Raw genomic sequence first — 23,189 nt, 5'->3', positions numbered from 1 at the left:
TAAAACAAACACTCTTGAAAGTAATTAGTGTCATATAGATTATATTTATGAATATATTCCCCCAAATGGTCTAATTTAATCATGCCTCACATTGGAATGCTCTGAGCAGACACTGGTTTCTCCTTCCTACTACTTGTTCTCTGAGTCAAGGGCGAAGTGACTCAAGGAGGCAGCCTGGCAGAGCAACCCTGTGTTTCCTATGCCAATTAATTGTTCACCTTTGTTTCATTTCTACACTTTTTACAGCTTTAATGGCACTCAATACATTACACAAATTATCTAAAAGAAAAATGAAGCAACGTATATTAAAGTGTCAGGGATTTTAGGAAGGAAAAAGTATTCAGAAAATTCTTTAGCCAAATGTTTATTGGTAGTAGATCAAATGAAAAAAAAAAACAACGTAGTGTACCTCTTTTTCTATCTTAAATTTGTTTTAATTTCATAACTTTAAGTATTTAATATAAATTTATGTGTATAATTCATAAAATATAATTGGAGAATGTTCTTTTCCATCAAGTTTATTTAAAACTAGAGTCTAAGAACTCCTTCTGAATGGTGTTCTGATTCACTCAGTTCAACTATAATACTGGACTAAGCCGACTAAGAAATCTCCACAATCAAGAACTGGTTTATAACAGCAATGTTTTCAATGGGGAAAATGAATTTGGGACAGGAGATTTTCTTTTCTTTTCTTTTCTTTTTTTTTTTGAGAGAGTGAGTGAGTGAGCAGGGGACAGAAGCAGATGGAGAGAAAGAGAGAGAGAGAGAATCTCAAGCAGGCTCCATGCAGAGCCCAATACAGGGCTCAATCCCACAACCTTGGCATCATGACCTGAGCTGAAATCAAGAGCAGGATGTTCAACCAACTGAGCCACCCAGGTGTCCCAGGGAAGGAGATTTTCTGACTCACAATCTCACAATAATAAAATTATTTTCCTGAGGGGCTGGATAGCTCAGTCGGTTAAGCGTCTGACTCTTGGTTTCAGCTCAGGTCATGATCTCACAGGTCATGGGTTCAAGTTCCACGCAGGGCTCTGTGCTGACGGCACAGGGTCTGTTTGGGATTCTCTCTCTGCCCCTCCCCTGCTCATGCTCACTTACTCTCTTTCTCTCTCTGAAATTAAATAAACTTTTAAAAAATAAATAAATAAAATTATTTTCCTGTACAATTTCAACAACAAAAGTTTTATAGCTATAAGCATACAAAGCCTAACACCACTAAGCAAAAGACATCTGACATTTTCCTCAAGAATACTCCCCATAAATATTTTTCATTTTTATACCATATGTTCTGAAATAAGAATAAGAATTTTTATGGAGGAATACAAGAAAGGAATACAAGAAAATATTAACAGTGGTTCTATGGAGGGGGAGGGATGAGGGCTTATTTTTAATTTGGCATGTTTCTGCATTGTTTGAATTTCCTTACTATGTAATATGGTCAGAATAGGGATTATCTAGGATACCATTTTTGTTTTTCCTTTATAAATTTATTTTTTGAAAGTTATAAAAGAAGTAAAAAATAAAGAGTCATTGTCTTACTTTGTCAATCACCACAAATATTTGTCATTAATTAGCACATACTACACACTCTTGTAACTGTTACTCAGACTTAGCAACCTTTATTCTGATAAACAAACCAAGGATAATGCCATCTAAGCAAAGGAGCTCAGTGGCTAATAAAAAGAACTAGAACGTTTCCCAATTTTGGCAGATTTATAACCAGTTATAATATGCCTAAGACAAACCACATTTGTTCACTAGGAGTTGAAAAGTAATCCAGGCCTGGCTAATTCTTGTCTAGAGGTTGATAAAGAATGAAACAATCCTAAAGAGCACAAAGAATAGTAATGAAGTCCCTTTTCCCTGCGAATCTCAAGTACACAGTGCCACCTACTGGGGAGAGTAGGGCCACCATTCACGACAAGGCTTTTTTGGTAAATGAATTATTTACCTGAGGCTGAAGCAAAGCAACCAGGGATGTGGGGAGACCAGATGGTGCTATAAATGACATTTTCGTGGCCTCTAAAGGTGCACAGAGACTTTCCAACAGTTGGATCCCACTACAAATAAATTAACAGATCAGTTTACTTAGACGTAAATTCAAGTTTATGTTTATATATACATATATATAATATACAATACAGCATATATGTATTTATTTTTTTATTAACGTTTATTTATTTTTGAGAGAGACAGAGTGCAAGTGGGGAGGGGCAGAGGGAGAGGAGACACAGAATCTGAAGCAGGCTCCAGGCTCCCAGCTGTCAGCACAGAGACCAATGCGGGGCTCGAACCCACAGACTGTGAGATCATGATCTGAGCCAAAGTCAGATGCTTAACCCACTGAGCTACCCAGGCATCCCTCTATAAATGTATTTACATATACACATGTAATATACATTCATATTTCAATTTTTTTAAGTTAATTTATTTTGAGAGAGAGAGAGAGACAGAGAGCGCATACAGGGGAGGGACAGAGACAGAGGGAGAGAGAGAGAATCCCAAGCAGGCTCTGCACTGTGAATTCACAAACCGTGAGATCATGACCTAAGCCTAAGTGAGACACTTAACTGACTGAGCCGTCTAGGCACCCCTCAAAGATTTTTTACAGTCTATTTTTATATAAAGCAAAATGGTATTTAAGGGGCTAAAATAATTAATGCTGAGTTAATTGTTGTTAGTTCACAGACAAAAAATTAAAAATTTTTAAATTCTAACAAAGGCTTTAATACAGTTTTTTGAAAAGAAATTAGTTGTGCAATTGAAAAGATATAGAAGTATGTTCAAGAGAAGAAAAAAAATTCAACGGAAACTTTGGGGAAGAGAATATTGGTTTTAAATACAATGATTCTGACATACCAGTTTGACAGTTTGATCCCATGAGCCAGACACCACGAGCTGTTCACCTCTGGTCTGGCTCCAGTCAACACTATAGACCTAAAAACATTTTAATGTGTCATTTAGAAAGCAAAAGAGCATCAAGTTAAATATTACATTTTATCTCTTTAGAACAGCGATAGCCAGTTAGAACAACCAATTTACTTCATTGAAACATCAAATGAAGTCCTACAAATCTCCACCATGGTGTCTGAGAAATGGAAAGACCATTTTGTCCATTCCTCCAGACATATTCCTTATGATAAGATTCCATTCTAACAGAGTTCTACAGATTATTTCCCAACCTCCTTCACTAAAACAAATTATATATATTTTTAACCTATCGACAAATCACTGTTTGCAGCACCTTGTAGAAATGTCAAAGCAGATTAGAAAGCTAGTCATCTAAAAAAGCTTGCCAGGTCAGTGTCCATCAGATAGCATTAAAATTCAGTTAATAACGCTATCTGGCCTTTCTTAGAAAAAGCTTAGAGGAACCAGGTAATCCTTTCCAATCTCTTGGTAAACAGCTGTAGTTACCCAGTGCTGCTATTCTAATCTAGGCCTTACTGCTTTCAGTGAACCATTTCAAATGAACCATTTGAAAACTTATGGAAATATTTTTCATTCTGTCATTTTATACAACAGACATATACAGATCACTACTGTAAGCTAAGTTCAACAACATATATGCATAATTATTCTCTATTAAAGTAGTCCTGACATACACCTGAGTACATAGCACTAAGAGTAACCAGCCAGCAGAGCCTTCTGAGTCTTAAAAATTCTAGCTACCATATTTATGTAGGAAGCAGGATATGCAGTTTGCTGGGGCTTAAATATGGGTTACCCATTCTCTGCTGTCTGGCACTATGCCTAGCCATGTTGGCACCTTAGTTTCAGAAAACAAAATTGGTAATACTGATCCTGTCTTTGTTTAAAACTTTAATATTTTTCTCATCACAGATTTTTTTTTGCAGTATTTCTGATTTTTTAAATTACTGCATTAAGATATTATTTGACTATTGAGTTGTTGGGGTCCTCCTTAATCATGTACCTAAAGTGAGTGCTTCACCCACCCTATTCTAGTCCTGGCCCTGCTGTTGTCCATATTCATGAAAAAGAGAGAAAATCAGTTGGAACACTGAAGAAACCACAATCCAGCAACAGAAGCAGCTCATAAAGAAGGGGCAACAAAAACCAAAGAGCTGCCATGGCCATCTGTTAGTTACGGATGGAAAAAGATAGGCTTGGAAGCAGTCATTGTGAGCTGAAGAGTTTGCTTTTATCCTCTAGGCCAGGGCATGGCACATTTCTTCTGTAGAGTAGTATATATATAGAGAGAGTATATATAGAGTGTGTATATATATATACACATTGGGCTTTATGGGCCATTTGGTCTGTCTTTCGGCCCAGTAGAGCACAAAAGTAGCCATAGCTGATACTTGATGAGTGGGCATAGCTGTGTTCCAATAAAACTTTATTTACAAATCAGATAGCAGGCTAGGTTGGGCCCTGTCCCATGAGTAGTAGTTTGCCAACTCCTACTCTAGGCTGATGTGAACAGTCAAAAATAACCACAATAGCAAACCTTTATTTAGCACCTGTTATGTGCCACATGTTGTCATAAGCATTTTACATATTTTATCTCATTTAATTTTTTTAATGTTTATTTCTTTTTGAGAGAGAGAGAGACAGAGACAGAGACAGACAGAGCATGAGCAGGGGAGGGGCAGAGAGAGAGGGAGACAGAATCTGAAGCAGACTCCAGGCTCAGAGCTGTCAGCCCAGAGCCCGACGCGGGGCTCGAACCCACGGACTGTGAGATCAAGACCTGAGCCAAAGTCAGACACATACCTTACTGAGTCACCCAGGTGCCCCTATTTTATCTCATTTAATCTTCCCTTCTATGAAATTGATACTATAACAAGACCCAAAATGTATAAATAAACTCTTCAAATTCCTAAAGCTAGTTAAGTGACAGAGCTGAACTCTGAACCTCAGCAGCCTAACTGCAGAGTCCACCCTTAATCACTACGTGAGGCTGACTCTACATCATGCTACCTGAGGGCACTGTTGAATTGGAATGACGTGGGGCTGCGACATTAGGGAAGTAAAAGCCTGCCCTTACTAGTATCGCCCTTCGTGGGAGCCCAAACTGATCCCACTTTGTTTCCGTGAATTATCCAAGAACTTAAAGCCCTTGTCCACTGTCCACTTGGTGACCTCCCACTCATTTGTCAAGACTGGGCTCCACCACAGCCTTTATGAAATAAGCCTCACCTCGATAAAACCCTCCATGATTTAAATGTTTCCTTCCATGCACTCCAACAGCACCTTGCACCTACTTATAATTCAACATTTACCATATTTTACGACAACTTGTGTTAAATACCTACTAGATTCGGGAAGATCCGTCATGTGGGCAAAACCACCTTGTATGCCTATGCTTGTTGCAATATAATAAGCACTCAACAAATGGGAGTTAAAAGAGTTTATCCATCTGAATTTACCTTCACAATCTGCATCACTGCTAAGTAGTTATAAAGAGCTACTGTTTTCGTTTCAGAGGATAACTGAACAAATATAACTAAAAACTAAGATCAACGTCTCACACTCCACTGCCTCTACACATGTCCAGTATGACACGGGATTCGAAACCTTATGACTTCTTACCTTTTAAAACTGCAAAAGCCCCCATAGGGGAACCCAGCCCTAATGAGAACAAAAGATAGAAGGTAACCACGCTGACGGCGGTGTTGCTGCCAGCTGTCTTATCAGTCACACAACAAAGTGCAAGCAGTAGGACTCTAGGACAAAACTAGGGACAGAATCCCCAGGGTGATGTTGAAAGTGGGATAACACAAAAAGAAATAAAGGCAACCTCAAGGGGCGCCTGGGTAGCTCAGTCAGTTGGGCGTCTAACTTTGGCTCAGGTCATGATCTCGCGGTTGTGGGTTCGGGCCCCACGTCGGGCTCTGTGCTGACAGCTCGGAGCCTGGAGCCTGCTTCGGATTCACTGTCTCCCTCTCTCTGCCCCTCCCCTGCTCGTGCTCTGTCTCTCTCTGTCTCTCTCTGTCTCTCTCAAAAATAATAAATGTTTAAAAACATTTTTTAAAAAGGCAACTCAAAAAATATTTTATTTGACTGTATTTAAAATATTAGGATACAGGAAAGTAACTTAAAAAAACAAACAAATAAACAAACAAACTACAGTGAGGGGGGGGTGCCTGAGTGGCCCAGTTGTTTGGCTCAGATCATGATCTTACGGTTCATGAGATGGAGCCCCACATCGGGCTCTGTGCTGACAGCACAAACCTGCTTTGGATTCCCTCTCCCTCTCTCTCTGCCCCCCCCCCCACTTCGCTCACTCTCTCTCTTTCTCTCTCTCTCTCTGTTTCTCAAAATAAATAAATAAATATTAAAAATAATAATAATAAAACTACAGACATAAGTACAACATGGGTGCTGGGATGGAAAATTCAGCTTGATGCCCAGAAGAGAGGATCCAAGCAGGACCTTGAGGCCTGGCTAAAATGTCAATAGCAGAAAGCAGAAGTGAAAACAGTGATCAGAACTGCACCTCCCCCACCTCCACAAAGTCATATACAGGCATAGACAGCACCCAAGGGATCAGGACTAGGGAACACTGCCGGATAACACCAAGGTTTTGTGCCTGGGGACTATCAGTGGTGGTGGCATTAACAAAATGGGAAGACTGGAGGAAAGAAGATAATGTGTAATTTTGGACATACTGACTTTGAAGTGACAGCAAGACAGTCAAGTGGAAATGTCTAGTGGGAGCAGGGTTTGGGCATTAACCTCAGGCTCTGAAAAAAGTTTACAGTCAGAGAGATGTTTGAGAGAGAGTTGAAAAAGGATGAGTAGATTCTAATATCCCAACTTCAAGTTACCTCACTAATCTATTCAACAAGTATTTCTTAAGCACCTACTGTGTACAAGGCACAAGGGGAAGGGGAGTACAATGTTAGACAAGACAAAGCCTTAGTCCAGATGGGTCATATATTTTAGCAGAGGAAGACAGACTATAAATAAATAATTTCAGAATGCGATTTTAAAGGAAAACTATGGAGCAAAATAAAGCAAAGGAAGGAGACTGGAAAACAATGTAGAATTAAGAGGTCACTTCTCAGTAGAGTGGTTAGGGAAGATCTCTCTGAGCAGGGACCTGCGTGCAGGAAAGACAGAACTCTGCACGTTTGAGAGGAAAGGCTCTGGCAGAAGACTAGGAAAAGACCCTGAAGCAGGAAACAAGCTTGTCACGTCTGAGGAACAGAAAGGCCAACTAATTAGGAGAGACAGGATCCCAAAAGACCATAGTTCCAAGTTTGTACATAATTTCTCTTAAGAGGCTACAGCCATCAACTCCTCAGCTACCTACCACCTAGACCGTAGCATCCTTCAACTGCTCTTCCTATCCATCCTGGCTCACCTCCAATCCATTATCCGCATTGCATAAAAACACAAACGTCATTCCCCCACAGAAAGCCCTTCAATGGTATCATGCTCTGTGGCTCCTGCAACTTACCATCTTCACTCCACGTTGACATTCATCCATGCTGCTGCTTATTACCCAAAGGTCGAAATCATGCAAAACTATGAGTGATTTAGGGATGCATACATATGTAGTAAAACGAAAAAGAAAAGAAAACAGAAATAGAAATTCACAATTAGTGGTTACTTCTGGGAAGAGGGGAGGAAAGAAAAGAGGAGGAAGAAGGGTGGAATCAGAAAAAAGTAGATAGAAGATAGCATCTGTAAGCAGGGGCTCCAAAAGCATAGGTAATGTTTTATTTCTTAAGTTAGATGATGAATATGCAAGCATTCATTATACATGTTTACTTCTTACATATATTCATGTAAACATGAAATCTTTCATGGTAAATTTTTCAAAATCTTCAATGTCTTCCCACTGGTCTTAGCATAACAGCCAAAATGCTGACTTTTCCAGGCACACAGGCTCAGTACCCGCCCTTCAAGAGGGCACTTTCCTTTGCCTCTAACCCTATTCCTCTGGACTCTCTCTACCTGAATAGTTATCTTTTAAAGTTTATTTATTTATTTTGAGAGAGAGAGAGAGAGAGAGAGAGAGAATCCCAGGTAGCTCCGTGCTGCCAGAGTAGAGATAGATGTGAGGCTCGAACTCTCTAACCTGTAAGATCATGACCTGAGCAGAAATCAAGAGTCAGATGCTCCACTGACTGAGCCACCCAGGTGCCCCTCCACTTGAATAGTTAAATCCTACTCTCCCTTCAGACTTAAGGATGCCATCCTGGTCCCTTCCTGCAGACAAGATCCTCTCCTCTTGTAGCACTCCATACATTCACAGCACTTATCACATTATAAATTAGATAACCAGCAGCGTAAGCCTCCCTCCCTAGAGAGGACAAGGACTCCAGCAGGGCAAGGACCATTCCCAATTCACTCATCTTCCCCACTAGGCTTCACACAGTCCCTTGCAGACAGTAGGGTTAATCAAAGTTTCTAGAATGAATGAAGGCGCAGAGAAATCTGCATGAAGAGCACACCTCACATCAGTCCAGTCCTCCAACCTTTTCCTATTTCCAATTCCCCTGTCCACTCCCGCTCAAACAGTGGACATGACTTAATGGCCCAATTAAGCATAAAAAAGAAGAGAGGAATGCAGTTGTGCTTTAAAAGCAGGGTCCTCTAAAGGCCTATCTTAAGTAATTACTCTCGGCAGTGATGAAGAAAATTGAGAAACTGCAAAAAGAAAAAAAAAAAACAAACCACACTGAACAGTATTTTGCGTTGCTTTATGAAATCTGAACCTCATCAAAACCACAGTTTGAGAGGACAAATTTTATTACTGAAATCAATTCCCAAAGAGCTCGCTTTTAATCTACCGTATAGTGCTGCCCTTTTTAAGTTGGTCTATTTAATTAAAAATCATCAAATAAAAACTATGTCCAGAATGTTCATACTTATCTGTATCAATACAAAGGAAAGGGACACTGACTTTTAATTACTGAGCGATTAGAAAAGGCTACATATTTCTTTTAATGTGAAACAATTTTTTAAATTTATCATTATAGAAACATTAAAATGTGCATAAAAGAAAAAATATCATAATAAATCCCCAGGTATCTATCACATACTTTCCAGAATTATCAACATTTTGCCACCTTGCTTCATCTGTCCTGTTACTGACTGACTTACTGACTGACTGACTGACTGACTGCTGGAGTATTTTAACATCAGACCACTTCACTCATAAATACTTAAGCAGATAAGGATATTTTTCTTTTTTATATAAGCAGAAGGCCATTTTCACACCTAACAAGATGAATAACAGTTCCTTAATATCATCCAAAACTCAGTCCACATTCTTATTTCCCTGACTGTCTCAAAAATGTCTTTTTACAGGTGGTTTATTTGAATCAAAAACTAAACAAAATCCGTATTTTACCCTTAGTTGTTACGTCTCTTAGATCTAATCTAGGAAAGTCCTCCTCTCCCATCTTGTTTTCCCCACCCACCCTTCCCATGACATTTATAATTGTTGAAGAAACAAAGTTAATGGTCCCATAGAATCTTCTGCATTCTGGATTTGGCTAATTGTCTCTCCTGGTGTCAACATTTTCCTCTACTCCTCCCATTTCCTTTAAGTTAGAAGTTAGGTCTAGAGGTTTGGTTCAATTCAGTTCAATCTTATTTAAGCTTCCTATTACATTAGGTGTATAATTGCTGGCTGACCCACTTTTAGTGATCTCAAAATTGTTCAAAAGATGTATAAATATTAAATTAATGTTTTAGCATTCATAGCTAATCTTTGCCTACACTCATTATTTCATTACGGGCTACTAAATGGTGACTCTATAATTGTGCTATTCCTTCTGCATTTAATAGTCAGAATTCAGTTATGAGAAATTTTCCACATCAACCATTCAACTACCCCACAATAAAATTCACATCAGAAAGGCAGGATAAATGCCTTGATTCTTCATATTTGCTTATCAATTTTCAGAATGAGGCCATTGTCCTAGTAATCTTCAGTGATGACCAGCTGTTGTTTTTTAATGTTTACAACTCCATGTAATGGGTAGAAATATACATATAAGTGTGTATCTCTCTGTGTGTATAGTGTTCCAACTCATTGCTGTCATTCTTTTTGATGTTGAGATTGTCCATCATTGGCCACTGAGAGCCTTTTCAGGTTATCTGTTCCAAACGTCTAATGTGATCCCAGTGGACTTTCACAGTCTTCTGACACAAGAAGATGTTTTGGATTCACCTTGTACGTTTCCTGCCAGTCCTGGAATCAACTATTTCTCCAAAGATCCCCAGATCCTTTTAGTGGGAAATGGTATTTAGAGGCAACAATCTGGGCACTAGGGATATCACTGAGACTGAGTTGTCAATGCAGCTCAGTCTTTACAGTCCAAAGAACCAGAACAAATGGACTTTTTTAAACAGAGAAAAATAAATCATGAGTCTGTGCAGATACTTCCCAGTTTTAGGATTAAATGTCTCTATTTAACTTCTTTATTCGCATATTACTTTTCTCTTACATAAAAATTTTTGGTTTCTAATAACATAATTACCCTCTTTCTCCCCTTCCCCACCGTAGAAACATAGTGTGTTTATATTTTATGGCCAAACTATTTTGAATTTTGTTGTCCGACCCCCAGATGATATGAGAGTTTCAAAATAACAATACTTATCTTTCTGAATGCAGTTTAAAACTTCCTTGCAACTCTTTTTGTTTATCAGAAATATCTTATTAGGCATGGACAATCACTAAACTGTATTTCTAAAGTCACTTGAAATAATTATTTTCAATACCTGGTTATAATGCCAATTTGATACATCACTAGATGAATGTGTTTTCTGCTTGTTTTCAATTTTTAGCAATTTTTTTTCCTTTTTAATTAAACAGTGATTTTTAACTTTGTAAAATATTTCAACTTTTCCAAGGCCAAAACTGTGATATAAATTATACTTGGAAAATTAGCCATCCTTGTCCTCTGCCTCCCCTGATATCTTCCCCACCCTTTTTAAAGGTAACCATTTTTATTGGCTTTGGATTCTCTTTCCATTGTTTCTTTTTGAAATATATGCAGATATATATATAAAATTCCTCCCTGTCTCACATTACATTTACATAAAATGTAAATTCTACATATATTTAAACAGCTCTGCCAATAATTCAATAGGATAATTTCATAGACTATCAGATTATAGCTAAACTAAAAAAAAATTTCTAGTTTCACATGATTTAAAATTATCAGATAAGATTGCATCATTCTCCTACGTAAGTTTCCTACTAGATCTAAATTAGGAGATATGGGATTCTAATTTCTAGATATGATTCACTCACCAACCTGCTTTAGAGACAGGCACAGTGTTTGAGACCCACAATGAGTGTATGACAGAGAGACTACATATATAGTAGCCATATTCATGCGTGAAGGTCATTCTTGACCCAAAAATATTCCATCACAGTTTCCATCTATTTAAAACTATCACTTTCTCTTCTTTAAAAAGTTTTAAAGCTTTGAGGTTACCACTTCACAAGGTAAATCAAAAGATGCATTTTATTATGTAGTTTTTAAAATCTCCATTTTGAATCTACAACCCTCAAAATATTAGACAATATACATAATAAGGTCATCAGAACTGAATGCCTATGAAGTTAAAGCAGTGGCTTCTAAACACTACTGTACATTGGAATAATCTGGGAATCTAAATCATGCCGATTGATGGCTGGCTCCAACCACCATGAAGATTTTTAAAAGGTCCCTACGTGATTCTATATGTGGCAAAGTTTGAAAACCACTGAGTTAAGACAAGCACTTTCTACTTTGTTTTCATTTCAAATAGTAAAATTTAGTACCTAAATTACAGTCTAGTCATACCTAGCATCTGGAAAAGTTGGATTAAGTGGAAAATGGCTAATACTTACACATCCGTGTATGTCCTGTTGTCTGCCCACACTGTGTGGCCCCAAATCTACAAAATTAATCCATCTCTCCCCTGAATATTCAAAGCATCCAGTGCAACCCCAACCAGGCATTTAAGGCCCATCAGGATATAGCCCTTCCCCACCTTTCCCGCCTCATCTCCCACCATTCCCACACAGACACTCTGCTCTAGTCACACCAAAGGACCTGTGACTGCCTTGAACATGTCATGCTCTTTCACAGATCTGCACCTGTGAGATGCTCTTTTCTACTAAAACTGCCCTCTTCCCCTTGGGCTGCCAGTGAATTCCTGCTAACTGTCCAAGACTCAGCTCAAATGGCATCTCTTTTGTGACGGTCCTTGGTTTCTCTATCTGCACCTTCTAGACACTTCTTTTCAACATGATCACATTGTATTAGTTTGCTTGCATGTCCCAGATCTACTACCAGAGATTAGCACCTGAGTCTTATTCATATTTGCAACTTTGAAGACTAGCACATGCCTGGCACAAAACATGTGCTACCAGTACGGACAGATCTAGCTTTTTAAATACAAGTTAAAAGTTTAAAATACTAAACAAGGTAAAAAAAAAAAAAAAAAAAAAAAAAGTGAATGCTTTTCAAACATAGTATAGTGAAAAGTAGTGAAGGATATTACATCCTATTCATAGTAAAATTCAACAAGACTCACTGACACATAACTGGAAATTATTTTTCCCCATAATCACAATTCTATGGGGGAGGGGATGCTTTAAATTTATTCTAAATTTTAAGAAAAATCTTATTGCAGTAACCTAATCCAGAAAAAATGGCTAAGCATGACTAAATACACACAAGGAAATATATCAAGTTCAATTGTGCCCCGGAAGAAAGGAAGAAACGAAGGAACGGAGGGAGGGAGGGAGGGAAAAAGGAAAGATAGATCCCTTCAGCTGACAAGTCTGTTGTTCCATTTTAAACATAAATGCAATTTCTAAAGGGAACAAACTGGTATTAAATGCATGACTCATTGTCATTCTGCATTAATATTTTTTATGGGCATCCATCATTGTAAACTTTTCAGCTTCTACCATATCACAAGAGTCAATCATTGATTTTTAAAATTTTTTTAAAAAATTTCTTTAATGTTTATTTATTTTTGAGGGGGGTGGCGAGGAGGGGCAGAGAGAGTAGGGGACACAGAATGCGAGGCAGGCTCCAAGCTCTGAGCTGTCAGCACACAGCCCGATGCGAGGCTCAAACTCACGAACCATGAGATCACGATCTGGGCCAAAGTTGGACACTTAACCAATTGAGCCACCCAGGCACTCCATTCATTGATTTTCTTAAAGTAAGCAAGGTCTTAACCACATGGCACATTTTTACTACAAAATGTATAGCTAAATACACTTCCTCCACAATGAAATACAAATAGCTGCATCCTTAGTTCAAAGGTAAGTTTTCATAACCAAGAACCTGAAGTGGGTCAAATCTTTTTTCAAAAAAGGTAAGCAAATTGATAAGCCTATTATTTGACAATGAAGACAAATGTTAACTATTTTTCAAAAATTGTAATGAGCACATTGGGAACTAGATGTTGATGTAAACCTTAAATTGAGTATATGTCACCTTGAATGTCACTCCTAACCCACTCTCTTAACACTCTGGAATCTTCACACAACTAATCCTTTTATCACAAACGACTAATATTCTTGCATTTAACAAGCATCCTTTGAAGGCCTTCTATGGGCCAGGTACTGTGCTAGACACAAATCTGAAAGTAAAATTGAAAGATCTACGGCTACCTTGAGGGAAATTTTGAAACATTTTAGGCAAAACACCGTAAGGGAATGTCTTTCCCATCACATTCATTAAAAATACCTTTGTAGTTTTATATGACTGAAAACCAAACTATTTTCTTTTTTTTTTCATTTATTTATTTACATTCAAGTTAGTTAACATACCGTGTAGTACTGGTTTCAGGAGCAGAACCCAGTGATTCATCACCTCACACCTGTCAGAATGGCTAAAATGAACAACTCAGGCAACGACAGATGTTGGCGAGGATGCAGAGAAAGGGGAACCCTTTTGCGCTGTTGGTGGGAGAGCAGACTGGTGCAGCCGCTCTGGAAAACAGTATGGAGGTTCCTCAAGAAAATGAAACCTAGAACTACCCCGCGACCCAGCAATGGCACTACTAGCTATTTATCTAAAGGATATGAAAACCAAACTATCTTCTGTGCTACCCGTATACATACACACAGAACCTAGATACATGAACTGGTTGAGATTTCAAATTTCTTCAGTAAACTCTGTCTCATAATCTGCATTTGATGCTCTTGCTCACTATATTCTGAAAATCCCTAGGAACCTTACTGCGGCCCTAAAGGCGATCTTGTGACGCCTTGGTGAAAACTCTGCCTACTTCCTCCTTAAGGCGGTATAGGGCAAGCATGCCCTACAGCGGGAAGAAAGAGATGAGCCTCTTCTGGAGGAAACAGCGCTACAGCATACCTACTACTGGGGGCGTTTGTACTGCCTAAGAAAAAGCTTGACCTTTCCTTCTTTCTTAGCTCCTTAGGGCAAGATGTACTTAATGTCGGAATAATCAAATAACAAATGACATCTACCATATGCAAGAAACACTAACGCTTAAACTTCCAGTACCCTTGTTTCCACCCCCAAATGGATTTCATCTAAAACAAAACCAATCAGCCCAGAAAGACTTGCCTTCCTACCTCCTGAGTGTGTTCCTTGTAGACCTGCAGTGGTCCTGCGGCTTTGGCCGTGTCCCAGAGCTGCAGCGAGCCATCGCCGCTACAGGTGACCAGGACGTGTTCGTTGTTCTCACTCCAGGTCACGTCAAACAAACCATCGTTCCAGTCAAAGCTACACCAGGAAAAGTAAAATTAAAAAAATCTGGTTGCACAGGCAGCTGAACATAAAATAGGAACCATAATTTTACAGTCTTTCAAGTTTATCACATATTTTAACACCCATTATCTCACATGGTCTTCACAACTATGGAAGAGAAATAGCGCTAGAACTTGACAGACCCAGAAATGAGTTCAGAGATGTGACAGGCACATCCCAGGTCACACAGCAAGAAAACTGTGGAGCTGGATTAAAATTCGGTCTCCCATTTAGAAATTTGGCGCTATTTATGAGGCCAGGACGCCATACCTGGGTGCTCACTGTTTTGCGTTTTTTGGGGGGTTTTTTGTGTGGTTCACAGGAGGGAGCAGCAAGCACTTCACAATACTAATTTAGACCAAGAATTTCAACTTCCCACATAAAATTTCGCCTGAGCTGTGAGCAGGTCATGATCTCATGACAGAGTTTCCTTTCCTTTCTCTGACATTGACTAACCCAGATGGAGGTGTTAATGAGTCCAACAGTCAAGACAGCCATAGAAACAAGAAACGGAAAGCAGTGCTAGATAACTCACAAAATGGATAATTAGCTCCTGAATGAATTAACCCAAACTATGTGAAGAAGACAGCAACGTTAGAAACGTCACACAGTATACTAACTAGTTTACATTTTTTTATGTTTAACTTTTCTACTTTATAAATGAACACTAAGAGACAAGGGCTTTAGAAGAAAAATGACATAATCACAGTTTACTGGCAAAAATAAGTTCTATATGTGCACATGCTGAAGTTTCTTTTCTACCACAAATTTAAAAATGAAAAAATATTTTACTGATCAAAAAGATTCAAAATCTAATTATATTAAGGCTTTGGTAGCAAAAGAGAATATCTGTAAGTTTAATCATTAGAGCCACCTTACCTTCTAAAAAGTCTAAGCCCAGATTCATTTTGATCCAATATTAGAAGGGTTCCACAGCCTAAGGAGAAAAAAAAAAAAAAAATCAAGATCATGCTTTTGAACTTGCCAGGGGAACAGCTAAGGTGAAGGGTGGGGGGGGAGGTTGCTGAGGAATGAGTACCTAATTTTACTACCACAAATTTCTCCCTAAAGTTATTGAGACCGTGTATACAAACTGATCAGGACTGTGCGCTCCATTCCTGTTTTTCTATATTGCACCTCAACCATGAAATATTAAACTTATCTCACCTATGGTTGGGATCCAGACACAGCCCCAAACAGGGGAGGGGAGATATCTGAATTAATATTCTATGGCCAGACAGCCTGCCAGGCACATAAACCTCCCAAATAGGTGTCATAATCCCTATTTCCAGGCAAGAAACCTTTGGCTTACAGATTCCAGAAGCTCTGCTCCTTCTACTGCATCACACTGCCTTGCTAATAAATCTGAAATACATTCAGCATGGGATTTTAAAACAAAATACCTGGTGGAATTTACCACATACTAGATGGTAAAGTGCTGAGTAGGTTAGTTACCTACCCAAAATGAATTATTTTTCTAAGGGACAAGCATATTTTAAAAGATGTATTTGTTATATAGACTGAGGGAGGAAAAACACTCAATTTAAACAGGATTAAAAAAAAAACAACAACACCTCCTTATAAGTTTTTACAAAGGATTTAATTTAAAGTATCAAACTCATGAGTTTCAACCTAACTGGTGGGTAAGTATTGTAAACTTGAATGTACCAGTGCAAGCAGTAAGAGCTAAGTGGTGAAAATATAAGTAAATATTTCTTGCCTTCTGAATTTTAGAAATCATACCATTTTTTTTCCGCCCTAGGGCCAAAGAAAAACAACTATCAAAAGCTGACGTTATGCAATGAATTATTTCACAGAGCTTCTGCGCATAAATAACAGATAAGCTTTAAGTTAAAAGAAGAAATTTTAAGAATGGAATCCCGCCTTCCAGTCTAGTCCCTGAAAAGAGACAGTGAACTTGGGGTCCCTGGGTGGCTCAGTTGGTTAAGCATCCCACTTAGGTCATGATCTCCCGGTTTATGCCCTATATGGGGCTCTGCACTGACAGCACAGAACCTGCTTATAGGATCCTCAGTCTCCCTCTCTCTCTCTGCCCCCACCCCTGCTCAGGGGCTCTCTCTCTCTCTCTCTCTCTCTAAAATAAACATTACAAAAGAGAGAGACAGAAAGCGCGCACGAGTTAACTTGAACCTCCAACTACTTGCAAATGTGTGTATTCCTCCTGAGACAACAAAAGGTAGGGGCAGAACTTGATCAATTTCATGATGGCAATTGTGGGGAGACTCCAAGCGTCCGCTCAAGGCCATCCTTCTTACGACCCACAGCCCGGATGCAGACTGTGAGGAAGGTGGACCCATAAGCAAGGTACTCAGGTGACCCTGCGTACCGTCCCCTTACAAGTGCTGTCGGTAGCGTCCGAATGGCCGGAGGGGTCACATCCTCTGAGCCCGCTCAAGGCAGGAAGTGTGTGCCTGGGGGTGGGGGTGGGGGGTGAGGTGGAGGAGGTGCGCTAAGGAATAAGGGTATGGGCCAGCAGGCACCTCCCATATGCTACTTCCGCAACGTAACTGAAAGGATCATAGACCCAGACCCACTCCCCACAATGGACAAAGGAGGAAGCCAGAATTCGCGCGCTCCTCGGCTCCCCCTGGTGTACACTTGTGGCACTGTCTACTGTCGGAAGTGCTTTCCCACCACAGGGTGAAGCTGGGGTTCGGCTGGAACCCGCCCCCGCCCCGGCGGCGCTGCGCGGCCTCACCCGCGATGCCATAGTGCTGCGCGGCGGCGCAGGCCAGCCGGCCCGGCAGGTACGGGGAAAACTCGGCCGCATAGCCATGGCGGCCCGGCACCCGCAGCGTCCGCACCGCTCCGACGCGCGCCCGGCTCATCCCGCCCGCCGCTTCTGGGCCTCGCCGCCCTGGCGCTGCCACAGCCGTCTCGGATCAGAGGCGGACAGTCCTCTGTCCCGAGGACAGTCCCGCCTCGCCAAATTAGAGACCCAGGAAGACGAGGCGGAAGTGAGGACACCCAGTGCCCTGAATGCTGGATTTCGATTGGTCCGGAAAGGAAAGGGCTCTGACTCCGACGGAGTCCATCTTTGTTTTGGGCAAAACAAAGTGATTTGCGCCACCTATCTTGTACTAGACCTAACAAGGCAGTGTGATTGTAGGGTTAGGTGACAACTTTTGTTTTAGCATGTTAGCCTTTACTGCGCGTTTGGGGGGTTTTATTTATTCCTTGTGATTTTGGAAGACTGGCATCAGGAGGTATTTCTGATGATTATAAAATAAGACAAGTTAGGGGCGCCTGGGTGGCTCAGTCGGTTAGGCGGCCGACTGCGGCTCAGGTCATGATCTCGCGGTCCGTGAGTTCGAGCCCCGCGTTGGGCTCTGTGCTGACAGCTCAGAGCCTGGAGCCTGTTTCAGATTCTGTGTCTCCCTCTCTCTGACCCTCCCCCGTTTAAGCTCTGTCTCTCTCTGTCTCAAAAATAAATAAACGTTAAAAAAATTTTTTTTTTAATAAAAAAAATAAGACAAGTTACAGCAACTCTGAAACCAAGCAGCGAGCCAAACAGGCAATTGATGCTATGCTGCCCAAGGTAACTTGAAGCAATATTAAATCAGGTGGGAGTGAAGCTTAAGGAAAAAAGACATCATAAGCAATTAACTTTTTAAAAATTCTCACTACGTATATTGTGTATATGTAGTCTATTGTATATACTAGTGTTCAGATATGGGGCTAATTAAGACAAATTAAATCTCATCCGTTCATTCAAAACTTTACCAAACATGTACTATGCAGAAGGTGACTATATATAATCTGTTAAATATGACACTTTTGAGAGTGAAAGGGAGTGCAGTTAATAATGAAGCCAGGTAAACCAGCACAAACCTTGTCATATGGCCAGCTTAACTGTACAATTTTAGGCATGTGGATTTCAAAAGCAATGAGATGTAGTCCATGCCCTCAAGAGATTAGTATAATAAACTTGTCAACAATTAAGTGTAATGAAAATACTGTAGGTGCTATCATAAATAAATAAATAAATAAATAAATAAATAAGTATATGTGTGTGTTTAAAAAGAAAGTTGTCACTGCTTTCAGGAGGATTGGAAGAATGGAAGGAAAAACTTCAGAAGGAAGGTAATGTTTGTGGTGTGTAAATGATGACGTTTTATTTAAATAGAAAAGGAGGTGGAGGTCATTGTAGGGTCAGCAATAACATGAGCAACCCAAGAGACAAGAAAAAGCATGATCCATAGGAGGTCGTAGCTGCCAGGACTCAGCCTGACCAGATAGAAGGGGTATGGTGAAGGATACTGAGTGGAGGGACTAGAGTGTCCTACTGGGGCTGGATCATGAAGAGTCTTGTCTGCCATACCAATGGAATTGGATTTCGACTGTAATTTAAACAATGGGGAACCATCAGAATTTTCCAGCGTGATAAATTAAATGACCAAATTTTCATTCTAAAAGATCTTCTGTATCAAAAAGTTTTCTGGATAAATTTCCAGAGTATTATAATGGGTGCCTGGGTGGCCCAGCCAGTTAAGCATCGGACTTCTACTCAGGTCAGGATCTCACGGTTCAGTTCATGAGTTCGAGCCCCACGTGGGGCTCTGTGCTGACAGTTCAGAGCCTGGAGCCTGCTTCAGATTCTGTGTCTCCCTCTCTCCCTGACCCTCCCCTCCTTGCTCTCTCTCTCTCTCTCTCTCTCAAAAATAAATAAACATTAAAAAAAAATACTGAATGTGGGTGCACACCTGGGTGGCTCAGGCGGTTGAGCATTGGACTCTTCATTTCGGCTCAAGTCATGATCACAGGGTTGTGAGATCAAGCCCCATGTCGGGCTGCACGCTGAGTGTGGACCCTGCTTGGGATACTCTCTCTCCCTCTCTCTCTGCCCCTCTCCTGTGTGTGCACTTGCACATTCTCTTTTGTTCTCTCTCTCAAAATTAAAAAACAAAACAAAAAAAAAAAGCCTGAACTTCTGGTTTCTGGTTTTACCTGTAAGGAGCTTGGAAGTTAATACTCTGTCCTAAAAAGCTGTAAATTAACTACTCTTCTTGGACTTTTAAGAGAGGGGAAGACACATAGCAAACCTCTGCCCAATCTCAGATTGAAGAGATAGACAGATGAATACAGGGAGACACGACTTACCAGAGTCAAGCCTCAACAGTGGAGACTACCAGAGGAACCAGCGCCTAGGTAGGAAATCATGAACTAGGATTAATAAATTACTGGAGGCACAGTGTGGTGAAATCTTAGAGTTAAAAACCCCAGGGGGGATGTAGTCATAGGGAGGGACCCAAAATATTGTGAGTGTTACCTCCATGAGGCCAACTAGGTTCCCACAGTAAATATCAGAGAAAAATCATCTTGTGCTTCTGGTAGGTGGAAGGTAAAGGAACCATTTTGAAACATGCCAGAGCACTCTGTTCTTAACAAGGCCTGACCTCAGAGAAAACTAGTTAACCACATTAGAATTTTAGGCTAATTCCAATTAGCCTAACTTAGGCTGATTACTAAGTGACCTGAAAGAAGGGAAATAGCCAATCCCAGCCCTTTCTAGACATCCTGTCCTACTTAAGGGAGAAAAATACTGAGGAACACTGGGGAGGTTCACACTCCAGAGACACAAAGTAGGCTAAGACTGAGACGTAATTGTAGGAATATAGAATGCTTCCCCTGTCCCCACACCTTACCACTACATTACTAAAGGCCTATTCATAGCAGACCTTAAGTATGTAGTTCAGTCTATTTTGACGAGTGCGTATATCCATGGAACTAACACCCCTATCAACATATACAACATTTCAATCCTTCCAGAAAAATTCTGTGCTCCTTCCTAGTCAAACTCATCCCTATCCCTGTCCGCAATCAACCACTGATCTGATTTTTTGCCTGTTAAGAACTGCCTGTATTCCAGGACTAGAAATGTATTCCTTGTGGGTTTTTTAATTGATTAGTTGGAATATTAATCTTTTAAATGCAAGTAGGTCACACAACACTTGGACTTTTACAATACTTTCCCTAAAGTTTTGTAAAACAGAAGAGTTTCGACTACATCAATCATTTCTAGCTAGGAGGCCTTATAGACTATAACAGGCTGAAATGAAGTATTCCAAATATTTCAAAAGCCAAACTGGAATTGCACATTTGTAATTCTGCAGCAGAAGCCAGCCTAAAATTCTAACTTTTTTTGTTTGTTTTTAGCCGGAAATTATATGGATGCAAGGTGCTTATGCTTTTTCTCTGGTGCTGATATTAACTTCTGATTGCTTATGAAATCATAACATTTCTGGGGTGCATGAATGAAAAAATTTGAAAAGGTTTGTAGGTTTTAAATGGGTTGATCTTTAAGGTTTTGCAACAGGAGTTTACCAAGCCCAAGAGGAGTTGCAAGGCATAGAGTTGCTGGCTGTTATACACACATTATTGGGATCACTGAAAACATATGAATGGTTGATTAGATAAAATTAAGTGCAAAATTTAAGTGTCTCCAATTTTATGACTATGCTGTGGTTATGTACGAAAATGCCCTTATTCTTAAGAAATACATAGGAAATAATGTAAGGTAAAGGGAATTATAAAAGAATGACCTTTCAAATGGTTCAGAAAAAAAAAAAGGAATATGGACATGTACAAATAGATTGATAAAACAAATATGGTAAAAATGTAAAGGACTTGGGAATCTTGGTAAGAGATATATGGGAATTTTATGAATTATTCTTGTAATATTTCTGTAAGTGTAAAATTATTATAATGGAAAGGTTTTAAGTATATGACTAAAGATTTTACTCATTCAGATTGTTCTTGTCTAATTAGTTTGAATTAGTAGGAAATGGTTCTAATGTGTTAAGTGGTACCTGGGAGCGGGTGAAAAATTCTAGACTGGTGCCTACAGAGTCTCTGTTGGTGCATCATATGCCAGAAACATCTGTTGTGTGATTTTACTGTGGCTTCTGACTTGTATAAGTTTGAGGGAGTATGTTTGGGAAAAAAGCAGAAGTTTCCTGCTACTGAAGTCGAGACTGAAACAGAGCTCACACTATATTTCAGAGGTCATCAAGCAGAAAAGTCAATGGGGAAATCCAGGTCAACTATAATTCCCATCATGACTAAGCAGTGTAAAGACTCTGACTACAGTGACCTAGAAATGACCCGAGAGAGAAATCAAAGCAGGATCACTCATTTCTAGGATTCTTGGTAAGGTTTACTCAGCAATTCATAAATCTTACCATTTACAATAAGCACAAACCTCTAAGATCGGTACATATATTTCACTTTTGAATAAATATGCAATAGAGTACCAAGGTATTTCTGTGAACTATATATGTTGTTTATATATTTGGATTTTTACTTTTTATTTATTTATTTTGAGAGAGAGAGAGAGAAAGTGCACAAGCAGGGGAGAGGCAGAGAGACAGGGAGAGAGAGAATCCCCAGTAGGCTCTGTGTTAGTAGCACAGAGCCCTATGCAGGGCTCAAACTCACAATTGTGAGATCGTGACCTGAGGCGAAGTCAAGAATCCAATGCTTAACCTACAGAGTCGCCCAGGTGCCCCATGTTGTTTATATATTCTTAAGAAAGAGAAGTTTAGCTAGAGAAACAAGTTACCAGGTATATAGGGAATATGTATGATCATCTTAAATCCGAACATCAGACATTAAAAATCTAGTATGCTCATTATGTGCCTTGAATTTCTTAGCTCTGGAAGACAGCATATTCTTCAAAAGCTATCATTTCATTTTCATTGACTAAGAAATAAAAACAATACTGGCTTCCTTCAAACCTGTTCAGTCCTCTTAGAAAGACAGGAATGCTTTCATCTGAAAAATGAAATCTTACAAGTTGTCTGGCTTTTTTCTCAGAGTCCCTGAGATCCTTGATATTTTCTAATACAGTATTTTTTCTTTGTTTGTTTCTTTGCTTTGCTGTTCCTCAAACACCCAATCCATCTCCGGCCTCAGGGTCTTTGCACTTGCTATGGTGTTTGAATTTTTCTTTTCTTTTCTCTTTTCTTTTCTTTTCTTTTCTTTTCCTTTACTATAGTTTGTAATACAGTATTATTCACAGTAAAAAAGAAGTCACTATATTATGAGTCAATTCACTGTAAATAATGATGAATAGAAATTTCAGCTCTAGTATTGCTGACTATATGACTTTCAGCAAATAATTTCTCTCTTTGAGCCTCAGTTTCCTCATAAATAGAGCTTTCTATGAAGGGCAAGCACAACAGTCAGGGATCTAGAAACCACATGACTGAGAGAATTGTTTAGGAGAACTGGGGTATCATCACACACCTATTAAAATGGCCAAAATCTGGAACACCTACACCACCACATGCTGGGGAGAATATGGAACAACAAGAAATCTTAATTCATTGCTGGTGGGATAGCAACTGGTGGAGCCACTTTGGAAGACAGTTGGTGACTTCTTATAAAATCAAACATACACTCCCCATATGATCCAGCAATCTTGCTTCCTGGTACTTACCCACAGGAGTT

General features: G+C 39.6%; 1 protein-coding gene across 1 annotated transcript in view; it reads right to left on the bottom strand.

The window, feature by feature from the left end:
* PEX7 (peroxisomal biogenesis factor 7) overlaps positions 1-17,636 on the bottom strand; it is a 77,056-nt gene extending 59,420 nt beyond the window's left edge. Inside the window, exons 1-5 of the mRNA XM_049654430.1 lie at positions 17,437-17,636; positions 15,597-15,654; positions 14,543-14,693; positions 2,863-2,940; positions 1,955-2,063 (exon numbers count right to left, since the gene is read on the bottom strand). Coding sequence (XP_049510387.1) covers positions 1,955-2,063; positions 2,863-2,940; positions 14,543-14,693; positions 15,597-15,654; positions 17,437-17,566 — 526 coding nt within the window. The 5' untranslated portion in view covers positions 17,567-17,636. The remainder of the gene's footprint in view (positions 1-1,954; positions 2,064-2,862; positions 2,941-14,542; positions 14,694-15,596; positions 15,655-17,436) is intronic.
* Positions 17,637-23,189: the final 5,553 nt, after the last annotated feature.

This window comes from Panthera uncia (genome assembly GCF_023721935.1).
Source record: "Panthera uncia isolate 11264 chromosome B2 unlocalized genomic scaffold, Puncia_PCG_1.0 HiC_scaffold_24, whole genome shotgun sequence".
Lineage (NCBI taxonomy): Eukaryota > Metazoa > Chordata > Mammalia > Carnivora > Felidae > Panthera > Panthera uncia.
This window is presented reverse-complemented; position numbering and strand designations above follow the sequence as displayed.